The sequence below is a fragment of the Phalacrocorax aristotelis genome, chromosome 30 (genome assembly GCF_949628215.1).
Source record: "Phalacrocorax aristotelis chromosome 30, bGulAri2.1, whole genome shotgun sequence".
NCBI classification, from domain to species: domain Eukaryota; kingdom Metazoa; phylum Chordata; class Aves; order Suliformes; family Phalacrocoracidae; genus Phalacrocorax; species Phalacrocorax aristotelis.
This window is the reverse complement of record NC_134305.1, coordinates 510,029-537,969: the sequence shown is the minus strand read 5'-3', so window position 1 is coordinate 537,969 and position 27,941 is coordinate 510,029. Positions and strand designations below refer to the sequence as shown.

General features: G+C 59.4%; 3 protein-coding genes and 1 long non-coding RNA gene across 21 annotated transcripts in view; 2 read left to right on the top strand and 2 right to left on the bottom strand.

Annotated features, from left to right (window-relative positions):
* LOC142048997 (uncharacterized) overlaps nt 1–5,448 on the bottom strand; it is a 170,145-nt gene extending 164,697 nt beyond the window's left edge. For 9 of the 10 annotated variants that reach the window (XR_012657589.1, XR_012657586.1, XR_012657596.1 and 6 more), the window contains exons 1-2: nt 5,343–5,448; nt 576–685 (exon numbers count right to left, since the gene is read on the bottom strand). This is a non-coding gene — a long non-coding RNA (uncharacterized LOC142048997). Of the gene's footprint in view, nt 1–575; nt 686–943; nt 1,127–5,342 lie in introns of all 10 variants that reach the window. The other variant, XR_012657587.1, reaches the window with a different exon arrangement.
* Nucleotides 5,449–15,199: 9,751 nt separating this feature from the next.
* On the top strand, nt 15,200–17,149 carry HIPK4 (homeodomain interacting protein kinase 4). The gene is made up of 2 exons (XM_075076331.1): nt 15,200–16,648; nt 17,003–17,149. Exons 1-2 carry the CDS (start codon nt 15,200–15,202, stop codon nt 17,147–17,149), a joined length of 1,596 nt encoding a protein of 531 aa, XP_074932432.1.
* A 377-nt stretch (nt 17,150–17,526) lies between these two features.
* Nucleotides 17,527–21,504, bottom strand: PLD3 (phospholipase D family member 3). 8 transcript variants are annotated; one of them, XM_075076400.1, is made up of 12 exons: nt 21,318–21,504; nt 20,502–20,540; nt 20,022–20,072; nt 19,721–19,869; nt 19,447–19,630; nt 19,197–19,317; nt 18,992–19,119; nt 18,596–18,796; nt 18,369–18,511; nt 18,135–18,300; nt 17,960–18,059; nt 17,527–17,854 (listed from the first exon to the last, which is right to left on the bottom strand). In XM_075076400.1, the coding sequence occupies exons 2-12, from the start codon at nt 20,526–20,528 to the stop codon at nt 17,628–17,630; spliced, it is 1,497 nt and encodes a 498-aa protein (XP_074932501.1). In that variant the 5' UTR covers nt 20,529–20,540; nt 21,318–21,504; the 3' UTR covers nt 17,527–17,627. The 8 variants fall into 8 exon arrangements, with proteins under 8 accessions (XP_074932501.1, XP_074932502.1, XP_074932499.1 ...); XM_075076401.1 differs by having other exon boundaries at nt 18,369–18,508; XM_075076398.1 differs by having other exon boundaries at nt 20,502–20,608; nt 21,318–21,472.
* On the top strand, nt 21,442–27,934 carry C30H19orf47 (chromosome 30 C19orf47 homolog). 2 transcript variants are annotated; one of them, XM_075076410.1, is made up of 9 exons: nt 21,442–21,576; nt 22,662–22,735; nt 23,027–23,114; nt 23,409–23,523; nt 23,655–23,736; nt 23,958–24,083; nt 25,207–25,353; nt 25,683–25,753; nt 26,367–27,934. In XM_075076410.1, exons 2-9 carry the CDS (start codon nt 22,717–22,719, stop codon nt 26,862–26,864), a joined length of 1,146 nt encoding a protein of 381 aa, XP_074932511.1. In that variant the 5' UTR covers nt 21,442–21,576; nt 22,662–22,716; the 3' UTR covers nt 26,865–27,934. The 2 variants fall into 2 exon arrangements, with proteins under 2 accessions (XP_074932511.1, XP_074932512.1); XM_075076411.1 differs by having other exon boundaries at nt 21,512–21,576; nt 22,659–22,735.
* The last annotated feature ends 7 nt before the right edge of the window (nt 27,935–27,941 follow it).

The following is a 27,941-nucleotide window of genomic DNA, read 5'->3' as shown; positions in this document are numbered from 1 at the left end:
GCAGCGATTTACATACAGAACGAACAAGTTTGTACCAATCAGCAGACAGGACAATAATGACTATGTATGAATACGTAAAACATTGATCTACAAATTGTACGGGAAAGGTGTGTGAGGTACGCACGCCAGGAGGAGCGATCCCCCGTGCATCCGGCGCCGCGAATAAAGAATGCCTGCTCTTTAATACTAAATTGGTGTTGAGGAGTCGTTTCCGATTTTAACGCGTTTTTCGGTAACACAGGGAGTCAGATCAAGAGAGCCAGAGAACAACAAAACACCGACAGGCTACAGGACAGAGCAGGAGGAATAAAAAAAAAAAACGGAGCCAGAGCCAGGCAGAGAGAGGCAGAGAAAGAAAAAGGAGCCACAGGCTACAGGACAGAGAGAGGGAGGACTGAAAAGACGGGGAGGCAGGGAGACACTCAGAGCGAGATGGAGAAAGAAGGTGCGGGGGGGCGCAAAACAAAAAAAGTAAATTTTGCAGCAGGTAAGGAAAGAGAGGGGGCCGGGGGAGAGACAGGGAGGGCCCAGGACGCACAAGAGAGGCAACGGGGCCCCAGTGGCCCAGGACTCACCGCGACTCTCGCTCTCAGCGCTGCTGGCACAATTTAGCCGTTCAGATGCTTCTTTCCCCTCCTCTCCTCCCTGCCTCTTCTGCAGCTCCACACTCTAGGCCGTCCTCCACCTGAAGAGAATACGTGGGTGTCTTACAGCTCTTACCAGATGAGGCTTCCTAGGCACGTAGCCTAGCTTGCTCGTGCACTACACGCCCGTACCCAACTCCGGGTTACGCGTACAGACCCTACGGTGCACGTTGGTGGCCTGGCCCGCTGCGGGCTATGAAGGGGGATCCTTCCTCCCCCACCTGCATGGACAGGCTCTCTCTTGCCTGCGGCAGGAAGGCAGCTGGCAGCCAGAGCACCTTCAGTTTCTTCTTCTTTACCTTTCGTTGGCGTCTCCAGCTTCAGCCGAGGCAGCTCCTGTCCACAGCCGGGAAGGGCTTTGTCTATCCCTTTTCGGCCCTGCGCTGCGAGGACGGGCAGAGAGAAGCCACGCGAGCCTGAGACGGCCGCAGGCAACGGCATCCCCGGGGGAAGGACAGGCAACCACGTCCTCAGCACGGTCTCTGGGAGAGGGAAAGAAGAAACAGCGACCATCATTACCGTCGATCGACCCTGGCCAAAGCCTCTCCTTCCGCAGGGGCTTCTGGACACACCGCTCCCTCCCCACGCTACTGCTAAGGGCCCCTGCGCCAAGGGGGAATCCAGTGCGCTTGAGGGACGGCTTGCTGCCTTCACGACAGGGCCTGGGGGCGGCCAAGGGCTACGCAGCACGCTGCAGGGGAGGTGCTGGAGCTGGGGGCAGGCGCACGGGGCAAGGGGGGCCAGGGGAGGCTGAGCGGGACCTCCGGTGGGCCGGGGAGGCGGCCATCATCTGCGCCCTGGGCACGGGGAAAAGGTCATCGTACTCCTCCTTTCCCTCTTCCCTTCTGTCAGCTCCCAGGGAACTCACCGCTTCTCGGGAAGCGGCCGCACCCGCAAGCCCCCAGTAATCAACACGAATCCAACCCCAAAAATACACCTCGCGTACCGTACGCGCCACGGCCGCCCGGCACCCGAGCGCCGGAAGACCGCGCCTCCCGCCACGCCCGGCGAACCACGTGACAGGGCCGGCAGCCACTGCGCCAGGAATACAGCTCCCGGCATGCTCTGCGGCACAACCCGGCCGCCCGGCAGCCGCAAGGACTACAGCTCCCGGCATGCTCTGCGGCACAACCCGGCCGCCCGGCAGCCGCGCGCCGCAAGGACTACAGCTCCCGGCATGCTCTGCGGCACAACCCGGCCGCCCGGCAGCCGCAAGGACTACAGCTCCCGGCATGCTCTGCGGCACAACCAAGCCGGCCGGCGGCCGGTTTGATGCGGAGCCACCCAGCATCCCTGCGAGCACAGCTGCAGGCGCAACAGCAGTTACGCAGCCACAACTAGGCACTAAACAAAGGCTTTCCAACACTGGAGGTCTAGAACAGGTAGACATTAGCACAGAAGCACAAGGGGCTCTGTCACCCTGCACAAATCTCCCCGTGCCTACACACGCACACGTTCAGAAGTTAGTTATCAGAAAACGCCCGACTCAGCCATTTGCCACAGTCACGAGACTCACGACATGATAACACGACATGACACAAGAGGTGGGCTCAGAGTTTTAAGGCAAGAAATACCTCCCACGCCCCCCACCCGAGATCTTTCAGGGTCCACACCTGCCATCGCCCCGCACCAAACCTACCCGGCCAAAGGCTTTCAGGTGGCCCGAAACACTGTACACAGAAAATAACCACGGACAGACCTGCATTGTTCGGAAGCGAACGATGCCCGACCGGGGCTCCTCTGCGGGGCACGGAGCCCCCCGGCCCCGCCCGGAGACACACACCCGCCCCCCGCTGCCCGAACTCACCCACCAGCGCTCTCCGGCCCCCGGACACGGCCGCGCTGCTCTCTCAGGCGGCTGCCGCAGGCGAGGCTCGGGCACCGCCAGGCCTCCAGCCGTCCCGAGGGGCTGCCGGCCACCGCAGGGGACGGCTGCCGGCGGCCGGACCGCCGCGGCGCTCCCCGCCCAGCTCCGAGCAGGCTCCGCCGGCCGCGGGCTTCCCACGCCGGGCCGCAGAGGGGCCCCGGCACCGCACAGGGACGCCTCGCGACCCGGCCGCCACACGCACCGGCCCTTCGGCCGCCACACGCACCGCTCCCGCCCCCGCGCCACCGGAAGCCCGAGCCCCGCGGGGCGGCCCTCAAAGGGCGGCCGGAAGGAACGGCCCCCACCGGCCCCGCCCCCGCGCCGGACCGCCCCCGCGCCCAGCCGGTGAGCGCCAGCGCCCCCTGCTGGCCGGGCCGCGCTCAGCTCGCGAGGGCGCCGAGGGCCGGGCGGGGCGGGACGCGCCGGCTCGGGGCCAGCGCCTTCTCGGGGCGAGCGGGAAACCCCTGCGGGCCCCGGTCACGGCCGGGCACAGCCGCGCGCCCACCGAGAGCTGCTGAACGCGGCTGCCGCTCGTGACACATACCGAGCCGTCTGCGACGGGAGCGGGCAGAGGAGGAAGGGGCCGGCGGCCGCGGGGCCCTGGCCCCAGGCGGGGGGGGGGGGCTGGGGCCCGGGGGGCCGCCCCCCTCACAGTTCCCTCACAGTTCCCTCACAGTTCATCCCAGGGACGGAACCGGGACCTACTGTGAGGCACTGGGAAAGAAGTGGGAGGAAGCCGGGACAGACCAATATAGCCCAGTATGGACTAGACCAATATAGCCCAGTACGGACTGGAGGGAACCGCGAGGGAACCCCACAGAACAAACCATGGGGCACGAGAAGGCAGAGAATTAAGAATTAGGGACAGGGAGCCAGAAAAAAAAAGAAAAAAAACCAAAGGGAGACAGATACCAAAAGGAATCGCAATGCGTACGGAGAGAAGAGAGAAACAATTCTAGCATAGGGTCACGGGGGAGCCAGGGACAGCAAGATGGAGAAAGGACAGAAGCTACAGGCTACAGGGCAGAGAGGGAAGAATTAATGAATAGACACAGAGAGATGGGCAGAAAGAGATGGAGAAAGGCTAAAGATCACACGGCCAACAGGGAAGAGAGAAGAGAGGGAGGAATTTTAAAAACAGGGGCAAGAAGCCAGAGAGAGGGAGAGAGAAGCAACAATAAATGGGGACAAGCCACAGGGCAGCGAGGAGGGAATCGATGAATAAGAACACGAGACCAAAGAGAACACAATGTAGAATGGATAAAAGGAACAGCGGCCTACAGGGAAGGAGGAATTAAATATCAGGCACTGGGAGGCAGACAGAGACACATGAAGAAACAAGTGGGAAAAAAAAAAACCAACGGCAATGGGCTACAAAGACAGACAGAGAGGGAAGAAATAAAACATCGCAGCAAGGAGCTGGACAGAGAGAGATGAGGACAAACAAGTAGCACGGGTCCACGTGACAGAGAACGTGGAATTAGAACACAGAGAGAGGGAGCCGGACAGAGAGAGAGGCCGAGAGAAACATCTAGACAGGCTACAGCGGGCAGAGGCAGGAATTAAAACCTAGGGACAGGGAGCTGGACAGAGAGAGATGGAGGTCACAGGGAACAGCGGTGGCTGCAGGAAGAACAGGAATTCATGAATAGGGAAAGGGAGCTGGACAGAGAAGAACTCAGAAAGGCAAGAACAGTAGCAGGGTACAGAGCAGAGCAGACGAATTAAAAAGCGCGGGGGGAGCATTGAGGCAGACAGAGAGAGATTAAGAAAAAAGTCACGGGCTACATGGCAAAGCAGGAGGAATTCAGAAACGAGGATGGGAACCAAGGGAGAGTGAGCTGCTGAAGGATAACGGGCATTAAAAGTGAGGGACGGGGAGCTGGGAAAAGCGAGGCAGAGAAAAACAGAATCACAGAGAGAATCACACAAAGCCAAAAAAGAAGATGCTGAACAACAGGAACAGGTGTAACCAAAGCGATGAAATCAACCAACCAGAGACGGTGTTCCATTACAGGAACATGGAGCGTACGAATCAGCGCACCTGTCGATCTGCATTTTAGTCCCTAGGCGATCGTTAATGTCAGCAGAACAACAGACAACATGCTTCTGTCAGAAAAGGATGACAAAACGCGGTTTCGCTTAGCGGACTGAGAGAACTAGCCAAGACTGCCAAGATTAAGAGCCAAGAAGGTAAAAGGCAATTCTGGCAGGGGGAGATCGCGACCACTGACTCACGGACCACCACCGAGCCTGCGCAGTAACTTACACACGGAACGAGCAAGTTTGTGCCAATCAGCAGACAGGACAATAATGAATATGTAGGAATACATAAAATTTTGATCTACAAATTGTACGGGAAAGGTGCGTGAGGTACGCACGCCAGGAGGAGCGATCCCCCATGCGTCTGGCGCCGTGAATAAAGAATGCCTGCTCTTTAATACTAAATTGGCGTTGAGGAGTCGTTTCCGATTTTAACGCGTTTTTCGGTAACACAGGGAGTCAGACCAAGAGAGCCAGAGAAAGACAAAATACCGACAGGCTACAGGACAGAGCAGGAGGAATAAAAAAATAAAAAACGGAGCCAGAGCCAGGCAGAGAGAGGCAGAGAAAGGACAAGTAGCCACAGGCTACAGGACAGAGAGAGGGAGGACTGAAAAGACGGGGAGGCAGGGAGACACTCAGAGCGAGATGGAGAAAGAAGGTGCGGGGGAGGCGCAAAAAAAAGTAAATTTTGCAGCAGGTAAGGAAAGAGAGGGGGCCGGGGGAGAGACAGGGAGGGCCCAGGACGCACAAGAGAGGCAACGGGGCCCCAGTGGCCCAGGACTCACCGCGACTCTCGCTCTCAGCGCTGCTGGCACAATTTAGCCGTTCAGATGCTTCTTTCCCCTCCTCTCCTCCCTGCCTCTTCTGCAGCTCCAGACTCTAGGCCATCCTCCACCTGAAGAGGATACATGGGTGTCTTACCGCTCTTACGAGGTGAGGCTTCCTAGGCGCGTAGCCTAGCTCGCTCGTGCACTACACGCCCGTACCCAACTCCGGGTTACGCGTACAGACCCTACGGTGCACGTTGGTGGCCTGGCCCGCTGCGGGCTATGAAGGGGGATCCTTCCTCCCCCACCTGCATGGACAGGCTCTCTCTTGCCTGCGGCAGGAAGGCAGCTGGCAGCCAGAGCACCTTCAGTTTCTTCTTCTTTACCTTTCATTGGCATCTCCAGCTTCAGCCGAGGCAGCTCCTGTCCACAGCCGGGAAGGGCTTTGTCTATCCCTTTTCGGCCCTGCGCTGCGAGGACGGCAAGGACAGGCAGAGAGAAGCCACGCGAGCCTGAGACGGCCGCAGGCAACGGCATCCCCGGGGGAAGGACAGGCAACCACGTCCTCAGCACGGTCTCTGGGAGAGGGAAAGAAGAAACAGCGACCGTCATTACCGTCGATCGACCCTGGCCAAAGCCTCTCCTTCCGCAGGGGCTTCTGGACACACCGCTCCCTCCCCACGCTACTGCTAAGGGCCCCTGCGCCAAGGGGGAATCCAGTGCGCTTGAGGGACGGCTTGCTGCCTTCACGACAGGGCCTGGGGTCGGCCAAGGGCTACGCAGCACGCTTCAGGGGAGGTGCCGGAGCTGGGGGCAGGCACACGGGGCAAGGGGGGCCAGGGGAGGCTGAGCGGGACCTCCGGTGGGCCGGGGAGGCGGCCATCATCTGCGCCCTGGGCACGGGGAAAAGGTCACCGTCCTCCTCCTTTCCCTCTTCCCTTCTGTCAGCTCCCGGGTAACTCCTAGGGCTGCCCTCACCCGCTCGCCTTTAGCATACCAGAAGCCTGCCTCGGCGGGTCATTTGAAGCTTCCCATCCCACCAGCCCCAGTAGTACAGGCACACAAGGAGATACCCCTGCACCCACCAAAGGGGCTCGCTCACCTCGCCGGCAGCCCTAGGCCTCACCCGACACAGGGAATCGTGTCCGACACACCACCACGCTGCAGCAGGAGCGGAGGAGGCCTTTCCTTACCAGGAAGCAGCAACGAGCACGGCGGCATCACCTCGCAGGCACCGCAGCATCGCAGGGCTGTTACCTGCGGGGAGAGCAATGCGGACCGCGGGGAGGCCTCTGCGCATGCGCGGCTCCGCGGCTGCAGTACCCAATTGTGGCCGCTCGGTGGCAGCATTACCCGAATGACCCTGCTCCGAGCGCTCAGTAGGACGAGGGAGGAGCCATCGAGCAGCCCAGTTCACACCATCCAGAGGCGGTACCTACTTACTGAGGGCACAGCGCTTCTATTTCTGTGCCCTTTCCCACTGGCGGTAACGTTCCCAGCAGTAACACTCCTCGCCTCTGCCCCATAGAGCATCGAAGTGGCTCGAGCATTTCAGTCCTTTGCTCTAGAAGTCTGGTGGTTGTTTCTGCCTGTGCCTCCCGCCCCGTGCCCGAGGGAGGAGAAGCCGCACAGGGAACCTGTGGAACAACTGCTTTGCCCTGGGGTAAGCCCCAGGGATTGCTGCATGCGTGTGGCACTGGGGTTGTGGGAGTGACCGCAGCAGGTCAACAGGTGCTGGAGAGAGAGATTTAAAAGAAAATAAGGCAACACAGCATCCTGAAGGCAGGTGAGAAGAGGCTGAAAGCAAAAGAGGCTGAAACCTGCTTTGTGCTGGAGGGGCAGCTACATTTATCGGGAAGCAATGCGTCCGAGCAGAGCAGATGCAAGTGGCTGATCTGCAAATGAGCGATACGCTGGCAACCCTTGGGCTTTGGTGTGTTGTTTGCACCTTTCCTCACCTCCGTGCTATCGGGACTCTGCTCTCCTCATCGCACACACACACCTCCCTTCCCGGGCAGGACTTGTCACTTGGATGAGAGACGCTGCGCTGCGTGGTGTTACTCACCACCCTGCCCTCCAGCATGCAGCGTAATTAGACGTGAAGCAGAGAAAACACCAGGGTTCTTCCCTTGCACCGCATCAATTTGGGGGTTCATTGGAGCTCCAGAGCTCAGCCAGGAATTTTGGAGGGTGTTGGAAGGGGGGGGGGAGGAGTTTGGGGCAGTCCAGGATCCCCAGGGCAGTTTGACAGTCTGCAATGTCATGCAGTGCTTGGAAAGGCAGATAATACACACGTGCCCCCCCACCCCAGTTGCTGAATCTGGCCCCTACCCTGTGCAAGCAGCACCAGGTGGTTGTATGGGGAGGGGGTGTCAGTGGGGCACCCACGGGTGCTCAGGGGGGGCCATGCAGCACCCTTGGGTGCTCAGCCCTGTTGGGTCTTGAGCACCCCTGAGTGCTGAGGCAGCTTTGCAGCACCCTTGATTGTTTGGGGGGCCATGCAGCACCCCTAGGTGCCAGGGAGCATTCAGGGTGCAGCATCTACTTCACCGAGGCTTGGGGTGGGTACAGCGGGTGCTGCCGAATTCCCCAGGCCCCCCACGCTGCCCCGCCATCGATTGTTGCATTCATGTGTCCACCCACACCCATGGGTGCTGCCAGCAGGGATTGCTGACTCAGCACATTGCTCAGCTGCCTGGGGAGACCCAGGTGTCTGGGCTCCCCTGGGAGTGCTATGGGAGTCCCTGGGGTGCTATGGGGGTCCCAGAGGAGTTATGGGTGTCCTAGGGGTGCTGTGGGGGTCCTCAGGGTCGCTACGGGTGTCTAAGAGATGCTTTGGGCGTCGTACATGTGCTGTAGAGATCCTGGGGATGTGAAGGGTGTCCAAGGGTGTTGTGGGGTTTCTGGGGTCCTGGGCACGGTTTGCAAATGCCAGGGGTGCTTTAGGGGTCCCTTGGGGGGGTCTCAGAGGTGCTACATGGGCCCTGCGGGTACTATGGTGCTCTCAGGGGTGAGGGGTGCTGTGGGAGTCCTAAGGCTGTTATGGGAGTCTCAGGGGTGCTTTGAGGTCCCATGGGGGTCCCAGCGGTGTTTTCAGAGCCCTGGGGTGCTATGGACGTCCCAGGGGCATCATAGAGGGTCCCAGGGGTACCTCCTCACCAAACCCAGGGTGCCCCTCAAACCCTGCACCCCACCGGCCCAGTACCCATGTACCTATGCACTCCTGCACCTGTGCACCCCTGCACCCACACACCCGTGCACCTGTATACCTATGCACCCTCGCACCCATGAAGCTGTGCACCCATGCTGCTGTGCACCCATGCAGCCGTGCAGCCTGCAGATCGCACAGGCAGGCACCGACGCCCTGAGCAAGGGCAGGCTGGGGCAGGGGCCACAGTTTGCAGGATGAATCCCTGTCCCCTCCAGTGCTCCTCTTTCACTTGGCTCATCCCTGGGGAGTCCATCAATGCAGCCGCAAGCCTGCCCAGCCAAATCGAGCCTCACGCCTCCCTCTGTACCATGGGATTTTGTGCTGAGTCTCCCAAATTCCCGGAATTCCCTTGGGGTAGCGGTGGGGCGGACCCAGGACAAGGACCCCCTTGTCCCACTGGTGCGTGGGTGGGTGCCAGCGGGAAGTTCGGGCTGCGATGCCAAAGCGGGGGGTCTTCGGCATGGAGCCAGTGACCTTTGCTGAGCTGGCGTGGGATGCAGAGCTTGGACCCCTGGGTTCTCTTTTAGGGGGGGGCAGATGCCTGGGTCCCCCCATCCTGGATGGGGGGGGACAACACAACCACTTCCTAGAGGAGCGCTGGAGCAGGAAGAAGCTGGGAGGTGAGGGGGATCTCAGCAGATCCCAGCAGAGAGGTTTTGAGGTGCAGGGGGGGAAAGGTGGGGGGCACCCTAGGGCTGCCTGCACTGTGCCTGTGGGTGTGGGGCAAGGGAGGAGGGGATGGGGGTGGGGGCAAGGTGGGGGGCTGCAGTGGGAGTGTTGGGGGGGCTGAAACACGGGGGTTGGGGGCTGCAGTGGGGGGTTGGGAGGCTGCAACAGAGGGTTGGGGTTCTGTGCCCCCCATTTGCAGGAGCCTGAGGCGCCGGAGCACCCCCAGCCCCTGCCACCACCTGTGTCCCCCCTGGGACCCCAGTGGCACCACCTGGAGGAGGGGACCCTTCCCATCCCCCCATGGAGGTGAGGGCCGAGGTGGGCGGTGGGGCATGGCGTGGGGCAGGGGGGAAGGGCCAGATCCCACCCTCCCTCTGCCCCATAGGAGGACACAGAGCTAGTGGAGCTGGAGACAGCACCCGAGGCTGGGGTGACAGGCGTCACGGTGGCCCGTGACCGCCACGGCCTCTACATCACCAAGGCACCCAAATCCCTGCGCATCCACCAAGGTAGGGGGTCCCCAAAACTCAGCAGATTTGAGGGGGGTGGTGTGGCACGCAGGGTGACAGTCCCAATGGCCCTTATAGGTGACCGGCTCCTCAGCGCCAGGGTTTTCTTCGAGGGGACCCCACCCGAGGACGTGGCACGGGTGCTGGAGGGTGCCAGATCCTGCAAGGTCTCTCTCTGCCTCCGGCGTCGGGCACCCAGCACCCGCATCCCCCCTGACAGCACCAGCACCGGCGGCGAGGGACAAAAGGGGAAGGTGGCCAGGCTGGTAGGTCCCTATGGGTGCAGGACAGGGATGTGGGATGCTCGCTGGGTCCCTAGGGATGCAGGACAGGGATGTGGGATGCTTGGAGGGGGGTCCCTATAGATGCAGGACAGGGATGTGAGATGCTTAGGCGGTCCCTATGGATGCAGGACAGGGATGCGGGATGCTTGGGGGGTCCCTATGGATGCAGGACAGGGATGTGGGATGCTCGCTGGGTCCCCATGGATGCAGGACAGGGATGTGGGATGCTTGGAGGGGGGTCCCTATAGATGCAGGACAGGGATGTGAGATGCTTAGGCGGTCCCTATGGATGCAGGACAGGGATACGGGCTGCTCGCTGGGTCCCTATGGATGCAGGACAGGGATGTGGGATGCTCACAGTGTCCCTATGGATGCAGGACAGGGATGTGGAATGCTTGGCGGGGTCCCTATGGATGAAGGACAGGGATGTGGGATGCTTGGGGGGTCCCTATGGATGCAGGACAGAGATGCGGGATGCTCGCTGGGTCCCTAGGGATGCAGGACAGGGATGTGGGATGCTTGGGGGGTCCCTATGGATGCAGGACAGGGATGCGGGCTGCTCACTGGGTCCCCATGGATGCAGGACAGGGATGTGGGATGCTTGGAGGGGGGTCCCTATAGATGCAGGACAGGGATGTGGGATGCTCACGGTGTCCCTATGGATGCAGGACAGGGATGTGGGGTGCTCATGGTGTCCCTATGGATGAAGGACAGGGATGTGGGATGCTCACTGGGTCCCTATGGATGCAGGACAGGGATGTGGAATGCTTGGGGGGGTCCCTATAGATGCAGGACAGGGATGTGGGATGCTCGCTGGGTCCCTAGGGATGCAGGACAGGGATGTGGAATGCTTGGGGGGTCCCTATGGATGCAGGACAGGGATGTTGGATGCTTGGGGGGGTCCCTATGGATGCAGGACAGGGATGTGGGATGCTTGGGGGATCCCTATGGATGCAGGACAGGGATGTGGGATGCTTGGGGGGTCCCTATGGATGCAGGACAGGGATGTGGAATGCTTGGCGGGGTCCCTATGGATGCAGGACAGGGATGTGGGATGCTTGGGGGATCCCTATGGATGCAGGACAGGGATGCGGGATGCTTGGGGGGTCCCTATGGATGCAGGACAGGGATGTGGGATGCTCGCTGGGTCCCTAGGGATGCAGGACAGGGATGTGAGATGCTCACTGGGTCCCTATGGATGCAGGACAGGGATGTGGGATGCTTGGGGGGTCCCTATGGATGCAGGACAGGGATGCGGGCTGCTCACTGGGTCCCCATGGATGCAGGACAGGGATGTGGGATGCTTGGAGGGGGGTCCCTATAGATGCAGGACAGGGATGTGGGATGCTCACGGTGTCCCTATGGATGCAGGACAGGGATGTGGGGTGCTCATGGTGTCCCTATGGATGAAGGACAGGGATGTGGGATGCTCACTGGGTCCCTATGGATGCAGGACAGGGATGTGGAATGCTTGGGGGGGTCCCTATAGATGCAGGACAGGGATGTGGGATGCTCGCTGGGTCCCTAGGGATGCAGGACAGGGATGTGGAATGCTTGGGGGGTCCCTATGGATGCAGGACAGGGATGTTGGATGCTTGGGGGGGTCCCTATGGATGCAGGACAGGGATGTGGGATGCTTGGGGGATCCCTATGGATGCAGGACAGGGATGTGGGATGCTTGGGGGGTCCCTATGGATGCAGGACAGGGATGTGGAATGCTTGGCGGGGTCCCTATGGATGCAGGACAGGGATGTGGGATGCTTGGGGGATCCCTATGGATGCAGGACAGGGATGCGGGATGCTTGGGGGGTCCCTATGGATGCAGGACAGGGATGTGGGATGCTCGCTGGGTCCCTAGGGATGCAGGACAGGGATGTGAGATGCTCACTGGGTCCCTATGGATGCAGGACAGGGATGTGGGATGCTTGGGGGGGTCCCTATGGATGCAGGACAGGAATGTGGGATGCTCACTGGGTCCCTATGGATGCTGTTCCAGGAATGTGGGATACTTGGTGGGTCTCGATGGATGCAGGATCAGGATGTGGGATGCTTAGGCAGTCCCTATGGATGCAGGACACAGATGCAGAATACTTGGGGGGGAGCTCTGTGGATGCAGGGCAGGGATGCGGGATGCTTGGGGGTCCCTATGGATGGACGCCTGGATGCGGTGGGTGCTAGGTCCCATCTCCCCCCCTTCACCCAGAGCATCCCGATTCTGACACCCTCCAAGAAGCCACTGCCAGCACCCAGCACAGTGAGCACGGCACCTGCCAGCGCTGTGGCTGTGGAGTTTGCCCTTCCCAAGCTTCCCAAACTGGTGAAGAGCTGGAGCGCTGCTGAACCGGCACCAACAGCCACACCCACCACAGTGCCGCCAGCGGCGGAGCCCAAGCGGCCACGTGCAACACCATCCCGGTTAACGGTGAAGGAAGCAGCGGCCAGCAAAACACCAGTGATGGAGGAGCCACCAGTGAAAACGGAGGTTCCTGGTATTGCCGCCAAGGTGCCGGTGGGTGCTGGCACCCGCTTACCAGCCGTGGAGGTGGCAGCACCCAAAGTCACCATGGGGCTGAGCCTCGCCAGTGCGGCACCAACGGCTGCCCCTCAGGCCAAGGAGCCAGCATTACGGCTGCCACAGTTGGAGGTGGCCGTGCCAGCACTGCCGCTTCCACCGGTGATGCCGGAGCCTGGCACAACCATAAATCAACCCCAAGTGAAGCTGGGGGAGGGAGACACCCCTAGCAGCAGCCGTAAGAGCGGGGGGAGCCTGGTACCAAAAACCAAGCTGCCATATTTTGGCACGGCCCCAGTAGAGGATGAGGAGGGGGATGCTGGCACACGAGGCAGGTTCACTGGCATCCGAGTCCCCTCCATCGCCATCGCCGTCCCCAGCACTGCTGTGGAGCTTGCCCCCGAGCTCAGTGTGCCCAAACCAGAGCTGGCCATTTCTGGTGGGCAACCACGGTTGGAGGTGAAGCTGCCGGCACGGAGGTCGGAGTCGCCGCCAGCAGCGCCAGCTAGGTTGACCTTCCCGGTACCGGTGGTGCCATCCATCGATATCGCCGTGCCACATGTTGGTGTGGGTTTGGCATTGCCAGCAGGTGCCAGTGCCACACCGGTGCCGGATGAGAGGAATGTGGCGGCCAGGTTTGCCAAAGGGCTCCGAAAGCTCAGCCTGGAGCTGGAGCCCACGGCACCGCTGCCAGTGGTGGAAATCACCACCCCAGCACAGCTTACTGGAGAAGTGCCAGCAACCAGCACCAAATTCAAACCTCCCAAATTCACCCTGCCGCGGTTTGGGTTGTCCCTCGCCAAGCTCAAAATGGGCAGCGAGGGCAATGGGTATCCCCCGGCATCCTACGGCACAGCTGCACCAGCACCAGCCGGCATCGCTGTCACCAGTCCCACAGCGGCCTTAGATCTGGCTTTGGGGACGGCTGGTGCCACCGGTGCTGGGGTCAAGCTGAAGGTCCCCAAATTATCCCTGGCACCTTTTGGTGTCAAGGATGAGGACAAGGGTGCTGGCAGTGAAGAGGGTCCCCAGGATGCCAGTGCAGTGATGAAGCTGCCATGGTTGGGAATCGGGGGGGCAGGCGGGGATGACAGGAGGTTGGCAGAACCAGGGTTCCCTCGGACCCCCCGGCTTCAGATACCACGGGTGGGCATCGCCCTGTCGGCAACGGGCAGCCAGCGCACGCCATCATTGCCTAAACTGCCCACCAGGCCAGAGCAGGGCAGGGGTGTGAAGTTGCTGAAATTTGGGGGATCCAGCCCCGATATCCGCATTGGGGGGGACCCCAAAGTTATGAGACGTGGGGGAAGCGCTGAGAGCTTGAACATTGGCATGGCAGGAAGGAAGATACCGGAGTCTCCCGGCACGATCCGGTCAAAGCTGAAAACCAGGGGGGAAATGGGTGATGGGGGGGCGCAACCATTGACCCCCCAGTTCACCATCCCTACTGTGGGTTTCACTGTGCCAGTAAAAAAAACGGAGGATCCAGCAAGCCAGAAGATACCAAAACCCACCGGCGTGCCAGTGTTGAAGGTGCCGGTGTTGGAGTTGGCACCACCAGGGATGGACGGGATGGAGGAAACTACCAGGAAGGATATGGAACCGGGACGCCAGTCCAGGGTCAAATTGCCAAAATTTGGCACAGGTTTTGCCGGGAGTGGGTTGGAAGGTGAGGGGGGTATGAAAATGGGCAGCCTGAAGAAGGCGATGAAGGTGAAGCCAAAGGAGAAAGGAGAAGAAAACCAGGTGGCGGACCCCCATCCCCACGTCAATGGGGAAGCAGAGGGCAAGGCCCGGTGGTGGCGGTGGGTGCCCAGGGTGGGTTTCTCCCCCGGGGGGTCTCCGCTGGAGCCACCCATCACCCAACCCAAGGGAGGAAAGATGCGGTTACCCAACGTTGAGCTCTCCCCTGGGGACCCCAAATTCAACCAGCATCCAGTGATGATGGAGGTCACCTCACGCTTCAATTTGGTGGGGTTTGGGGGTGAGGGGACCCCTAAATTTCAGCTGCCTAAGCTGGAACTGAGCCCCCAACCCTGTGGTGAGCAGTGAACCCCCTCCTTGAGCATGAGGGTCTTCAGGCACTCCCAGAAACAGTGATGGGGTGGTGGAGCATCACTTGCTCCCTAGACCCTCTTTAACCCCCTTTAACCCCAAAAAAATTCCTAATCTGGCTTTTTGGGGGGCATGTTTGAAGCTTTTTTGCCCATTTTCCAGGTGTTAATATTAACCAGGGAGCAGGAGGGGTGGCAGCATTGCCCCCCCAGCCCCTTGCTCTTGGCTCAGCCAGAATAAATGTTAACCCCAAAAAAAGCCCCAACTGTGTTTATGGGGTCAGGGGGTGGGTTTTAGGGGGTGGGTTTTGGGGGGTGGGGATGGGGTTGGGGGGGACTCAGATGGGTTTTAGGGGACATGGGATGGGTTTGGGGGGGACCAGGGATGTGTTTTGGGGGTTGGGGGTGGATTTTGGGGGACCAGGAATGGGTTTTAGGGGGTTCCTCCACCCGGGCCACAGTCCCTTGCGCAGGGGAGCTGTTGCTCCTGGGGATGATGTCAGCAACAGAAGGCATCGTCATGGCAATGCTGGAACTGTCAGCGCTGTTGGGGGCCAGGCTGAGGCAGCTGGGTGTCCCAAGCCCCTGTTGGGTGCTGAGTGAGGTCTCAAGCCCCTGGTGAGGAGCCAACCCACCATGGGGACGCTGGTGGTGGGTGCCGAGCACTACGACATGGTGGCCACAGTGGGGAAGGGGACCTTTGGGGAGGTGACCCAGGGCTGGCAGAGGAGCACAGGGGAGATGGTGGCCATCAAGATCCTGAAGAACGAAGGCCACCATGGCCGGGTGGCAAAGAATGAGCTGAGGCTGCTGCAGGCCTTGCGGGAGGTGGACACAGAGGAGTCACACATTGTCCGCTTCCTCGAGTCCTTCAGTGATGGTGCCTGTACCTACTTGGTCTTCGAGCTCCTGGAGCAAAACCTCTTCGACTTCCAAAAGCAGAACAACTTCTCGCCGTTGCCTGTCCGGCATATTCGTACCATCACAGCACAGGTGCTGGCAGCATTGGTCAAGCTGAAGGAGCTCTCCATCATCCACGCTGACCTCAAACCAGAGAACATCATGCTCGTGGACCATGCGCGCTATCCTTTCCGCGTCAAGCTCATCGACTTCGGCTCAGCCAGCATCTTCACCGAGGTCCGCCATGTCAAGGAACCCTATATCCAATCCCGCTTCTACCGGGCACCGGAGATCTTGTTGGGGTTGCCCTTCTGTGAGAAGGTGGACATCTGGTCTTTGGGTTGTGTGGTGGCCGAGCTTCACTTGGGTTGGCCACTCTACCCCGGTGTCAATGAGTATGACCAGGTCCGCTACATCTGCTCCACCTTGGGGCTACCACGGGGTGAGTTGCTGTCTGCCGCCCGGAAGACATGGTCCTTCTTCCAACGAGTGCCACATCCCACTGGTTCCTGGCAGCTCAAACCACCAGTCGAGAAGATGGTTAAGCCAACGGAGAGAAGGAAGTACATCTTCTCCTCACTGGATCAGTTAGCAGCAGTGAACGTCCGCCTGGCATCTTATCCTGGCCAGGAGGCGCTGGCCGAGCGCTGTGACTTGCACGGGATGGTGGAGCTGGTCAAGAGGATGCTCACCTGGGACTCACACGAGAGGATCATGCCCAGAGCTGCCCTCAAGCATCCCTTCATCTCCTTGCAGCAGGTAAAGTCCAGCTTCGAGGCCACCCGATACTACCAGCTCTGCCAAGAGGACTTGAGGGCATCCCGTAAGGATGCCGGCACAGGTGAGATCTTCCCGGGCATGGAGGAAGGTGCCTTCATCCCCAGCAGCCGGTGCATCGTCCAAAGGGCCGTCACCCAAATGGCTGAGCTTAGCCTGGCTGAGCCGGTTGGGGACACCGGTGACAAGAGCCAGCAGGACATCTGCCAAGCCCCCATCCCCACCCACTATGGCACCCGGCACCACAGGCATCACCGACGTCCCAAGATGGACCCCACCGCTGGTAACCTGATCATGCTGGGGTCCCCCGGTGGACGGGAGCAGCGCAGCCACTGCAGCGGCGTGGTCTTTGGTAGCATCGTGGAGCGGAACCTGCCTGGAAGACCATACACCTCGCCCCATGCCAAGGTATGGCCACAGGCCGGGGGTCTGGTGCAGGGACTGAGGGCTCTTGGGCATGGGTGCTCTGGGACACTGGGTGCTTGGGGTCCCTTGGGTACTTTGTGTCCTCCAAGTGCTTTGTGTCCCTGGATGCTTGGGGTCACTGGTGCCCCATGGCCCCTGGTACCCCACATCACAGGTACTCGGGGCCCCTGGTGCCCCCACATCATGGATGCCTGGGGCTCCTTGGTGCTCCATGTCCCCTGGTGCCTCATGTCATGGGTGCTTAGGGTCCCTGGGTGCTCCAGGTCCCCACCAAGGGGTGGGAACCCCACCCATAAGTGCCACGCACCCCCTCCCCATGCTTCTCCCCTCCTGCAGAGAGCTCCGGTGACATGGCGTGACCCCAAGCCCCCACCTCCTATCCCCATCCCTGAGGATGGGCTCCAGGAGCCGGACTGGGGCCCCGCCGCTGTAACCGGCATGCTCCTCCCAGCACAGAGCCGGCAACACCCACAGCACTGCTGAGCCTCCACAGCAACTCCGGCAAACACCCTGGCAGCCGATAGCTCACCAAAGACCTTCCTCTTCCTCACCTTCGGTCACCCTGACCAGCAAAACCCAGCTCCATGCTGGTAGATGAGAACGTAGCTAGGGAGGCACCGGGATGTGCTGTGCTGGGTGCTACCGGCACTAGTTGTTGCAATGATCCCCGAATAAATGGTTTGCTGACAGCTGAGCATTTCATCTCACTCTTGACCGGGATGGGTTTGGCACTGCCAGGACTCGAGGGGTGTCCCAGCTTCCCTCCCAGTGCTGGCATGGCATTTGGCAAAGGCCTGGCGCTCCCCATCGCCACAGCGTGGAGGGCCCTCTAGCTCAATAACAGCAATGCAAAGTCCAGAAAAAGTCTTTTTTTTCTGGTTTTTTTCCCCACATTAGAGCGGGGCGGCTGAATTTGGCACAGACAGAACCCATGGCTCACCAGTGGTCTGTTCCCTGGTGCCTAACGGGAGCCACAGAGGCTTTCCCACCGCTCGGCATCGCTGATGTCGGTGCTGTACTGGGAGCTCCAATCCCGCTCAAAAACCGCCTGCAGCTGCTCCCGGATGGTGCCGGATCCGGCAGCAGTGCTGGTGGCAGTGCCAGCACCGGTTCGGCTCACAGTCTGGTTCACCACCAGCGCTGATCCTGCCGTCCGCGTGAAGTAGTCACCAGACCAGTTGGACGTCCCTGCAAGGAGATTTGGCGGAGGCCTCCAAAAACCACCCCCAAGCCACCATCACCAGCAGCTGGCGGCAACTCGCATGGCAGCACCGTCACTCGCGCCACACTCACCGATATATGCCGCCTTCTCTGTCACCATGTACTTGTTGTGGTTCACCCGGGCATAGGGGATCTGGGCTTGCGCCGCACTCGCCGGCACAATGAAAAGCCGCTGCAGGGAGCAAAGAGACCATCACCCACTGAAACATCACTCACCAGCGCACCGCGGTCGCGCTGCAATACCCACCACCTCCATGCTGTAGTGGGTCTGATTATCGGTGACAGCGGCAAGGGATTTGAGGAAGGGGAACATGGTCAGTCGACTGTGCCGCCAACAACCTGCCAACAACCGAACCTTGACCTGGCGCTCGAAGACGGCTTTCCGCAGCTGGTTATCAATTGCTGGCCAAAATCTGCGGAGGGAAAGAGGTTAGGCATCACCGGTGCCGGCAAGCCAAGGTTGGCATAAGACCGTACAAACCTTTCGGGGTGGGAGAATTCGGTGGTGGGTAGGTAGCTCATCACCGCTATGTCCACAAAGTCCTCGGCAGCATCGATGACGCTGAGGAGGGCACTAAGATCCTGGGTCCGACCAGCGGCACAGAGAGCCGGCGGGGAGCTCTGCTGGAATCATCAGAGATGGATCAAGCACCAGCACAGCCACTGCTCGGTACCAGCAAAACAAACTACCATGGATCGGGGACATACTGAGAAGTAGACGGTGGCATCGGTGTCGTTGAGCTTCAAGTCCAATGGCGTCTCCATGTTGAAGGTCGTGGAATAATTTGCTGGCCATGGTACCGGGATGGAAGCACCAGGAATGCCAAGAGCCCAATAAGCTTCAAAAATTTTGCCTAAATCTTTGGCCAAGCAGCTGCAGTTGTAGACAGCAGTGCCGAGCTCCTTCACCTGTGGCGAGCGGCACAGTGGCACTGTCACTGGGCAGTGCCGTCATCCCTCCCCAATGCCCTAAGTCCTGTCTTACGACACTGAGCATCCCGGGATGGGGATGGGGACAGAGGGTTGGTTTTAGGATAGCCCCAGTGCCATTCGGCACAGGTTCAGCACCATCTGGTGGTATGATGGTGCTCTCGTGCTGCTCACCTGGGTCAAAGACCTCCAGTCCATGTTTGCGCTCCCAACGTAGAGGTGGGTGCCATCAACGAGCCAAAACTTGGTGTGCAACACGCCGCCAGTGAGGCGCGGCATATCAACAGTGCGCACCGCGGCACCTGCGCGACCATGAGTTGGGCATCTCCTACTCAAAATCCCCCCAAAAAAACAATTTTGGGGTTTTTCCATCACTCACCGCTCTGCTCCAGTGCTTGGAGATCATTCAGGGGCGATTTTGCTGATGGGCGACTGACGGCAATTCGGACGGTGATGCCGCGCTGGGACAACTGGAGAAGTTCCTCGAAGATTTGTTCACCCTGCATCATGTCATTTGAGGCCAAAGAAAGCAGAAATTATTAAAAATTACGGGACAACGGCAGCCAGCACCAGGTTCAAGCACCAGAATCGGAGCTGTACCACACGTGCTGGATGCTGGTGGTGCAGACCTGGGTGGCAGAGGGTTCGTGTGTCCGTGTGTCCTCGTTGGTCATGGTCCAGTAGAAGGAAGCGATGTCCAGGCTGTGGGTGACAGTCCCCAGAAGGTTCATCCATGTGGAGAAGGTGGATGGATTCAGCACGGAACCATCACTGAAGGTCATTCCCTCCGGGATGCTCTCCACCAGGACAATCCTATGGCAGAAATTTGGTGGCACCAGTGAGATTGTAGCACCAGGATGTCAAGGGTCTCGGGGGACCATCGCCCCCATAAGCTTGTCTTACCGGCACCCATCACTGCAGGACCTGGCATCGCCACCAGCATCACTGCCAGCATCACCACAGAGGGCTGAGCTCAGCCGGAGATTGAAGAACACGAGGAAGATGAGGATGAAGAGGGTGAGGATGGCAGAGAGCAATGTGCCGTGGGAGCACTGGGATGGGGAGGGGGCATCAGTGCCCCAAAATTAACGAATAAGTTAGTTAATGCAGTTTAAAGCCACCCCCAACACTGGTGGGACCCAGCAAGGGATGGCACCGGATCCAGCCGGCACCAAAGTCGGCCCCCGCAGACCAGAGGAGTTACCTTCAGTGGGAAGCGGGTGGGCTGCACCCCTCGGTCCTCCAGCGGGTCCAGCTGTGATGGAGGGCAGAGAATTGGGGGGGGGGGGGGGAGGGACCCTGAACCAGGGTGGGGGCTGGTTTGGGGCTAAAACCCACCCCAAAATGCCCCGGGTCCCCAGGGACAAGCACCTCCCCCCCTATATTGCCAGGAGTCCCCTGGATGGGGTGCAGGGTCGGGGTGGAAAGGGGGTGCATGGGGTGCCCCAGCTTGGGGTTGTAGGGTGCCAGGACAGAGCAGGGAGCTCTGGGGTGCCCCAGCTTGGGGTTGTAGGGTGCCAGGACAGAGCAGGGAGCTCTGGGGTGCCCCAGCTTGGGGTTGTAGGGTCCCAGGACAGAGCAGGGAGCTCTGGGGTGCCCCAGCTTGGGGTTGTAGGGTGCCAGGACAGAGCAGGGAGCTCCAAGACTCCTAGTTTGGGGTCTCAGGGTGCCGTCAGCATCATACCTGCTTGTAGGCGCCATCAGGCTTCATCCTGGCGTGACGCTGGAACAGAACAAACCGGATTTCTCCCAACATGCCAGGACAGGTGAGGCCCCCGAGGTGCAGCTCAGCTGGGATTTTTGGGGTACGGATAAGGGGAGAGACCTCCAAAAACCCGGGCGGGGCAGAGGCTTTGCCAGCTGACTCACAGGATCAGAGTGGTCACGTGCCCTGACCTATTCGGGACAGGGAGGGGAAGTGCCTGGTCCTTCCCCCCTCCCCCCACCACTGGGGATGAGCCACCCTGGGAACAGGGTGGAGCACCCCAATTTTGGGGTGCAGACCCCTGCCACCCTGCTGGGACACCTCCCCTGTGCCTCAGGGACCCCACAAAAAGGGGGTGCTAAGTCCCAGGGATCAGTCCCCCCCAAGCTCTGGCCTGTTTTGGGGAAGGGGGTTAGGGTTGGGTGGGATAGGGGTCTGGGGTGGGGGGGTTAATGCTTGGTCGAGTGTCCCTCCCTGGGCTCAGCTGGATTTGAGGGGTTCAAGGCTCTGTTTCGGGGTTAATACGATGTTTAGGGATGGGTTTAGGGCCAGGATTAGGGCAATGTTTAGGGGTTGTTCAAGGCCAGGGATATTTTAGTACCAGGTTTAGGGCCAGGGCTCAGCTTGGGGCTGGGTTTAGGTCTAAGGCCAAGCTTAGGAGCAAGTTAAATGGCCAAGGACTTGTTTAGGGCCGTGTTTAGGGCCAGGCTTGGGCCAGGGCCCAGCTTAGGCCCGGGGCCCCGCTCAAGGCCGCAGCTCCCGGGGCTGCCGGTGCCACCCCCCGGCCCCCCGTACCAGAGACACCGGCGGCCGCGGGGGCGGCTGTTCCCGGAGCCGCCCGCGGGGGGCGCTCTCGATCCTCCAGCGGTCTATAGTCGCCCCTCCCTTTTCCCCCCTCCCGCGCCGCCGCTGCCTAGACCGGCCCCGGCCCGCGCGACTGGCGGCGCGCTAGGCCGGCCGGCGAGGTCACTTCCGGCGCTCCGTGACCGCTGTTTCCGGTGGGGCCCAGCCGGCGGCTGGTGGCGGCGGAATGGGGCGCAGCGGGAGCGGAGAGGTGAGGAGGGACGGGACAGGACAGGACGGGACGGGACGGGACGGGACGGGAGGGGAGGGGAGGGGAGGGGGTGCGGGGCAGGAGGGGGGTCGAGAGGGGAGGGGAGGGGATGGGACGCGGGGCAAGAGGGGATCGGGAGGGGAGGGGGTGTGGGGCAGGAGGGGTTCGGGAGGGGGCGCGGGGTACGAGGGGATCGGGAGGGGAGGGGGTGCGGGGCAGGAGGGGGGTCGGGAGGGGAGGGGGTGCGGGGCAGGAGGGGGGTCGGGAGGGGAGGGGGTGCGGGGCAGGAGGGGGGTCGGGAGGGGAGAGGGTGCGGGGCAGGAGAGGGGTCGGGAGGGGAGAGGGTGCGGGGCAGGAGGGGGGTCGGGAGGGGAGGGGGTGCGGGGCAGGAGGGGGGTCGGGAGGGGAGGGGGTGCGGGGCAGGAGGGGGGTCGGGAGGGGAGAGGGTGCGGGGCAGGAGGGGGTCGGGAGGGGAGGGGGTGTGCGGCAGGAGGGGGTCGGGAGGGGAGGGGGTGCGGGGCACGAGGGGGGTCGAGAGAGGAGGGGAGGGGACGTGGGGCAAGAGGGGATTGTGAGGGGATGCGGAGCAGGAGGGGGTCGGGAGGAGAGGGGACACGGGGCACGAGGGGGTCGGGAGGGGAGGGGACACGGGGCACGAGGGGGTCGGGAGGGAAGGGGGTGTGGGGCAGGAGGGGGTCGGGGGAGGAGAGGGGAGGGGGGTGTGGGGCAGGAGGGGGTCGGGAGGGGAGGGGGTGTGGGGGAGGAGAGGAGAGGGGGTTGTGGGGCAGGAGGGGGAGGGGAGGGGGTTGGGGGGAAGGAGGGGGTCGGGAGGGGATGGGAGGTGGTGTGGGGCAGGAGGGGGTTGGGAGGGGAAGGGGTGTGGGGCAGGAGGGGTTCAGGAGGGGAAGGGGTGTGGGGCAGGAGGGGGTCGGGAGGGGAGGGGTTGGGGCGCGGGGCAGGAGGGGGCGTGGGGCAGGGAGGGCAGGGCAGGAGTGCAGGCAGGGAGGCAGGCAGGGGGCGGCTGCAGCTCTGTCCCTGCCTGTTGGCCATAATGGGGGCTGCATGGCTGCTCTCTCGCCCGGCAGGCTGCTCCCGCCACCCCCACCTAGGCCTGCACCCTCGTCCCCTGGCTCCTCCACCATGGTGTCCGTCACAATGGGTAAGGGACATTTCCCTCTCTGCAACCATGCCCCCACCCTCCAAAATCATCCTAAATTGCACTAAAACCCTTCAAACTGCATATTTTCATCTGGGAGACTGTCCCCACCCCTCTTCTCCACTGCCATTCCAGGAGCCGTTGTCCTCTCCAACCCATTAGTTGCATGACAGACAGCTGTGAATGCCCAGAATGAGCCTCTCAGCTGGTGCCTGCTGAAACCTAGGCAACTGCCCCACCCTTTTTTCCATATCCCCTTGATTTTACCTTTTCCACGTTTTTTTTTTTTTTCAGCAACATCAGAATGGATTCAGTTTTTCAAGGAAGCTGGGATCCCTCCAGGCCCCGCTGTCAACTATGCCGTCATGTTTGTGGATAACAGGTGAGATCAGCAATGAGGCAGCGCCTTTTTGTCACATCTTCGGGGAAAAATATCACTGAAAGATCCCCCACAGTGAGGGGGAAGGGAGGAATTAGTTAATTATCCTACTCCTTAATTAGTTGTGTTAGTTATTTGTCTGCACTGAGTTTATTTTTTATTATCAGTCCTGTTTCTATGAGGGTGGTGGTGCCCAAACCCAGGTTGGGGTGTCATGGTGCACCTCTCTTAAGGCTTAATTAATCAGAGCTCATAACGAGGGGAGACCTCATTAAACTGGGTCTTTCCTCACCTCAGGATCCAGAAGAACATGTTGATGGATCTGAACAAGGAGATCATGAACGAGCTGGGCATCACAGTGGTGGGAGACATCATCGCCATCCTCAAACATGCCAAAATCGTGTACAGGCAGGTACGGTAATGCCGACGCCGCCATGGGTAAAGCCTCGCTGGCTCATTTAGCAGCAAAGTTTTGCCTCGAGGTTCCTCGTTCACCTCCAAAGAACCCAAAAGGAAACACTCCTCCATGTTTTCTTCCTTCAGGAGATGTGCAAGGCAGCCACTGAATCACTCTGCCCTGGCTCCCCCAACGTTCAAGCTGAGCTGCGCCGCAATGCCAACAGTGGTGAGCACAGGCGGGAGGTTTCTGGGAGGTTAAATCCCTTTGCTTGATTTACGAGGTGGATTAATTATCTGAAAATGGAGAGCTCAGGCAATGGCTGCCTTCCCACGATCCTGGGGAAGGACAGCTCTTCAATTTAGCTGATGAGACGGACACCTGTTGCACTCAGTGAAGTCCCTCAGGGTTTAAAACCTCTCCCTCGCTGTGCTGTCCTCCCCTTCCAGCTGCCAGCCGGATGATCGCCAACAGTTTGAGCAGAGACTCTCCTCCCACCAGCCCCCTCCGACAGAGGCCCCACGCCTCCAAAATCTCCGTCACTGTCTCCAACAAACTGGCCACCACGAAGGCAGGTAGGGAGGGCAACAGATTCGTGGAAGCAACACCAGAAGTTGCTTTTTCCTTTCTATTTCCCATTAAACAGTTCCCCACCAGGTCAAATTTTAACACCGCTTTGGATCTGGCTGTGGGTTTCTTGAGCTAATCACACAACATCCTTGTCTCTGAAAGGGAGAGACACGGATTTGAGGGGTGTATCCCTTGGCAGGCAAGGGATTGGTTGGATGGTTGCACTCTGGCTCGATGGCTAGGTCGGGACTGGTGACGAGTGGGATCTCTCAGGGGTCCATACTGGGACCAGTATGATTTAACATTTTTGTCAGGGACAGGGACAGTGGGATCGAGTGCACCCACAGGCAGTTTTGGGGGTGACGCCAAGCTGAGAGAGGGATCAGTGCTCCAGAGGGAAGGAATCCATCCAGAGGAACCATGACAGGCTGGGGAAGTGGGGCCCACACCAACCTCATGAAGTTCTGCAAGGCCAAGTGCAAGGTCCTGTGTGAGTGGGTCCAGAGGAGGCCACAAGAGTGGTCGGGGGGGTCTGGAGCACCTCCCGTACGAGGACAGGCTGAGAGGGTTGGCATGGTTCAGCCTGGAGAGGAAGAGGCTGTGGGGGAGACCTTAGAGCAGCCTTGCAGCACTTGCAGGGGGCTACTGGAAAGGTGTGGGGGGGGATCTTTATCAGTGGGTAGAGACAGGATGAGGGAGAATGGTGTTAAACTGGAAGAGGGGAAATTTCCATTAGCAGTTCTTGGCTGTGAGGACGGTGGGACGCAGGAACAGGCTGCCCAGAGATGCTGTGGGCACCCCACCTTGGGAGCATTTAAGGCCAGGTTGGACGGGGCTGGAGCAGCCTGATCCAGTGGGAGATGTCCCTGCCCATGGCAGGAGGGGGATGGTCTTTAAGGTCCCTTCCAGCCCAAAGGATTCCGTGGTTCTGTGGCTGGGAGTAGCTAGAGGCAGTGGGAGAGGGTGTTTGCAGAGCCCCAATGTTGCAGGAGATCTGTTGGTGCCAAAGCAGCTGGTCTCAGAGCTCACTCCAGACTGGGATTGTGCCCAAGCGCTCATAAAACCCATCCACCCCCCAAGTCTTGTTGGAACGAGACCTCTCAATTTACTCTTCCTTTGTCCCACTAGGATTATGCGACACAGCAGATGAAAATCCAACAATCCCAGTAAAACGCCGTCGGGTAACGGCAGAAATGGAAGGGAAATACATCATCAACATGCCGAAGGGCACCACGCCGAGGACAAAGAAAATCCTGGAGCAGCAAGCGGCCAAAGGTACCAGTGGCAGGTTTCGATCTTCATTTTCTCTTCCAGAAGCCCAATTTAGCCCCAGTTTAGTCTGTTGTTACAAATCCCATGAGGATTTTAATATCCAAGGATATATTAACTCACCGTGAGCCGTAAAGGTGCCGCTCACGTCTATTTAAGCCTCAGGAAGAAGGAGACGGGTGGCTGTTCACACGCTTTTGTAGAGTGGATTTTATTTTGCTGGGTGCCCTGATGGTAGGCCGGGGCTGAAAAGCTGCCAGCCCTTGGCACTGACCCACTGTAGCTTCGTTTTCCAGGGAAAGCTCAAAAAACCCACATTTTCTTGAAAACTGCAGGTCTGCAGAGGACATCCGTCTTTGACCGACTGGGAGCTGAGACAAAAGCAGACATGACCACAGGAGGGAAGGTGAGAGGGCGTCAGTTTTCAGCTGCAGCTTCGTTTAGCCATCACTCTCAGCAGCTGTGCCAAACCCCACCGGGATCCTGACATGAGGTTCCTCTCCCCGAAGATTATTTCAGGATTTGCAGCCACCCGCTCACCGCGGAGGGGCTGAAGGAACCTTGAAATAACTGGAAAATGGTGGGGAAACACCGGGGAAAAGCAGGATGGAGCCACCAAAGACGAGCGGATCCCCAATCCCTGGGTGATCCCCATCTGTGCTTCTATTTTGTCCGCTTTAATGGGAAATACAGGAGGTTTTTTCCCTTCCTCTGGAGGTAAAAACCTCAGCATGGAAGTCTTGGGGTGCGCAACACATTGCAGGCTCAGCTCTCAAGAAAAATAAGAGGGAATATGATTTTACGGGTGATTAATAGACCTGTTTTATAGCCTAGTCGTTAATTTAATTGCTGCAGGCATTGTTTTGCATCATTACATCCCAAAACACTTTGTGGGTGAGGTCAGCATCCATCTTGCCTCTGTCACGGTGGCAGAATTCAGGGGGTGAAGGGGAGGGTGAATCGAGCACCCAAAATGGGAGTGCAGGTGCTGATGGGCTCCCTCCCGCCTTGTCTCCCAGCCCACGGGGGTCTTCAGCAGACTGGGTGAAACCTTGGGGACCGATGGGGACAAAGCCACCGAGAGCGATGACGACTGCTCTGTCCTCCAGTACGCCGGGGTCCTAAAAAAACTCACCAAACCTCCCCGTAAGGAAAGCAGCGAGCCGGGAGGGACCATCAAGGCAAAAGCCACCAGTTCAGAAGCCAAACCGGTCACCGTCACTGCCGCCATCCAACGGCTCAGTCACAGGAACGCCACTGGTATCCATACGGGAGTGAAACCGCAGCTGCAAGCAGCATCCAAAATCGGTGTCATCAGTATTGCCGCGGTGCCGGTCGAAGCCCAGGATGGCAGCGTCACCAGCACGAAGGATAAAAGCGAACCTGGATTTCGGGTGACGATCAAAAGGACCTGGGGGTGCGGGAAGGTGAGCAGCACCAGTGAGAACACTGGCGCCCAGATGGACAGCGCCGGCACTGTTAGTGTCTTTAAACGGCTGGGGAAGAAACCAGATTGATCCCGCACCGAACAGGATGTCCCGATGGTTTTTTCGCTTGTCCTGTCCCCTCCCGATGGTCGCCGGCTGTCCTCCGTCCCACTTATTCACCCTCAAGAACCGGGAGAGTCTCACCCTGCCTTCCTCCTCGCTAATCCTATGGGGAGACGCTTAATCTCATGGTGAAAAGTTTAACCCCACAGGGAAACACTAATCCCATGGGAAAACAGTGGAAGGAAGAGGGGAAAAGCCCTTCCTGCCAGATTTCCTGCCTGCCGGGCATCCCTACCTGCTCCTGCCCACAGAACCGTGGTGCGAGGTGCAAGGCCAAATCGTTGCTCTCCAATTCCTATCGGCATCAAAACCTCTTTATTCCCCACCCCCCCTCCTCTGCAGGTTCTTTCCTGTACTCAGGAATTCAGACCTGGAGAATTCCATACAGAGGGGGTTTTTTCCTCTGTTTTTCCTGTTTTTTTTTTCCTCTGCAGGTTTTTTTCCTGTATTTAGGAATTTGCACCAAAACAACTCTAAATAATAATTACGGAGGGGCGGCTTGCTCTGGGGATTCTTCATTTTTAAGGATTTTGGAATCAGCCTACAAAAAAACCACAAAACCCCAAAAGCTTCAAAAACAAAAAACCTCGGGACTCAAAAAAATCCCAAAATTGCCTTAATATAAGCAACACCTTCAATCTGCCACTCGCAGTTTTAGACTTGCGCTCATCCCGCCATGAAACCTAAAATGGCCACTGTGGGTTTTTAAAGAAATTATTTATTTCCCCCAGATTTCTTTGACGACTGGGGGCACTGGGTCACCCCATGCCTGTCTGGTGTTGCTGCAAACCATGAAAAGACAGTTTTTCTCCCCAAAATAAAGGCAGCAGGGGCGGAGGCAGCTGTGTGGCAAGTCAGGGCTGTGAGTCTTCAATAGGAAAACCCATTAATTTCTTTTGCCCTGCTTTGGGAGGTTTTCTTTGCGCTTTGGGCGTTGTTTGGTGTGTGAAAATGAGTGGGTTTTTTCCCAATTTTTGGCTTTCTACGTCACCCGCCAGCCCGCGGGGGAGCTTTTTGCAATAAAGCGTGGAAATGGCTCTTGTT

Excerpts from the sequence above, each read along its gene's own strand:
- HIPK4 (XM_075076331.1), top strand. The coding sequence starts at position 15,200 with ATGGGGACGCTGGTGGTGGGTGCCGAGCACTACGACATGGTGGCCACA. Across the intron at positions 16,649-17,002 it reads ACACCTCGCCCCATGCCAAG|AGAGCTCCGGTGACATGGCG; the intron begins GTATGGCCACAG and ends CCCCTCCTGCAG.
- C30H19orf47 (XM_075076410.1), top strand. Across the intron at positions 23,115-23,408 it reads GTCATGTTTGTGGATAACAG|GATCCAGAAGAACATGTTGA; the intron begins GTGAGATCAGCA and ends TCCTCACCTCAG. Across the intron at positions 25,354-25,682 it reads GGAGCAGCAAGCGGCCAAAG|GTCTGCAGAGGACATCCGTC; the intron begins GTACCAGTGGCA and ends TGAAAACTGCAG.
- PLD3 (XM_075076398.1), bottom strand. The coding sequence starts at position 20,573 with ATGTTGGGAGAAATCCGGTTTGTTCTGTTCCAGCGTCACGCCAGGATG. Across the intron at positions 18,301-18,368 it reads GAATTCTCCCACCCCGAAAG|ATTTTGGCCAGCAATTGATA; the intron begins GTTTGTACGGTC and ends TTCCCTCCGCAG. Across the intron at positions 17,855-17,959 it reads AGAGAAGGCGGCATATATCG|GGACGTCCAACTGGTCTGGT; the intron begins GTGAGTGTGGCG and ends ATCTCCTTGCAG.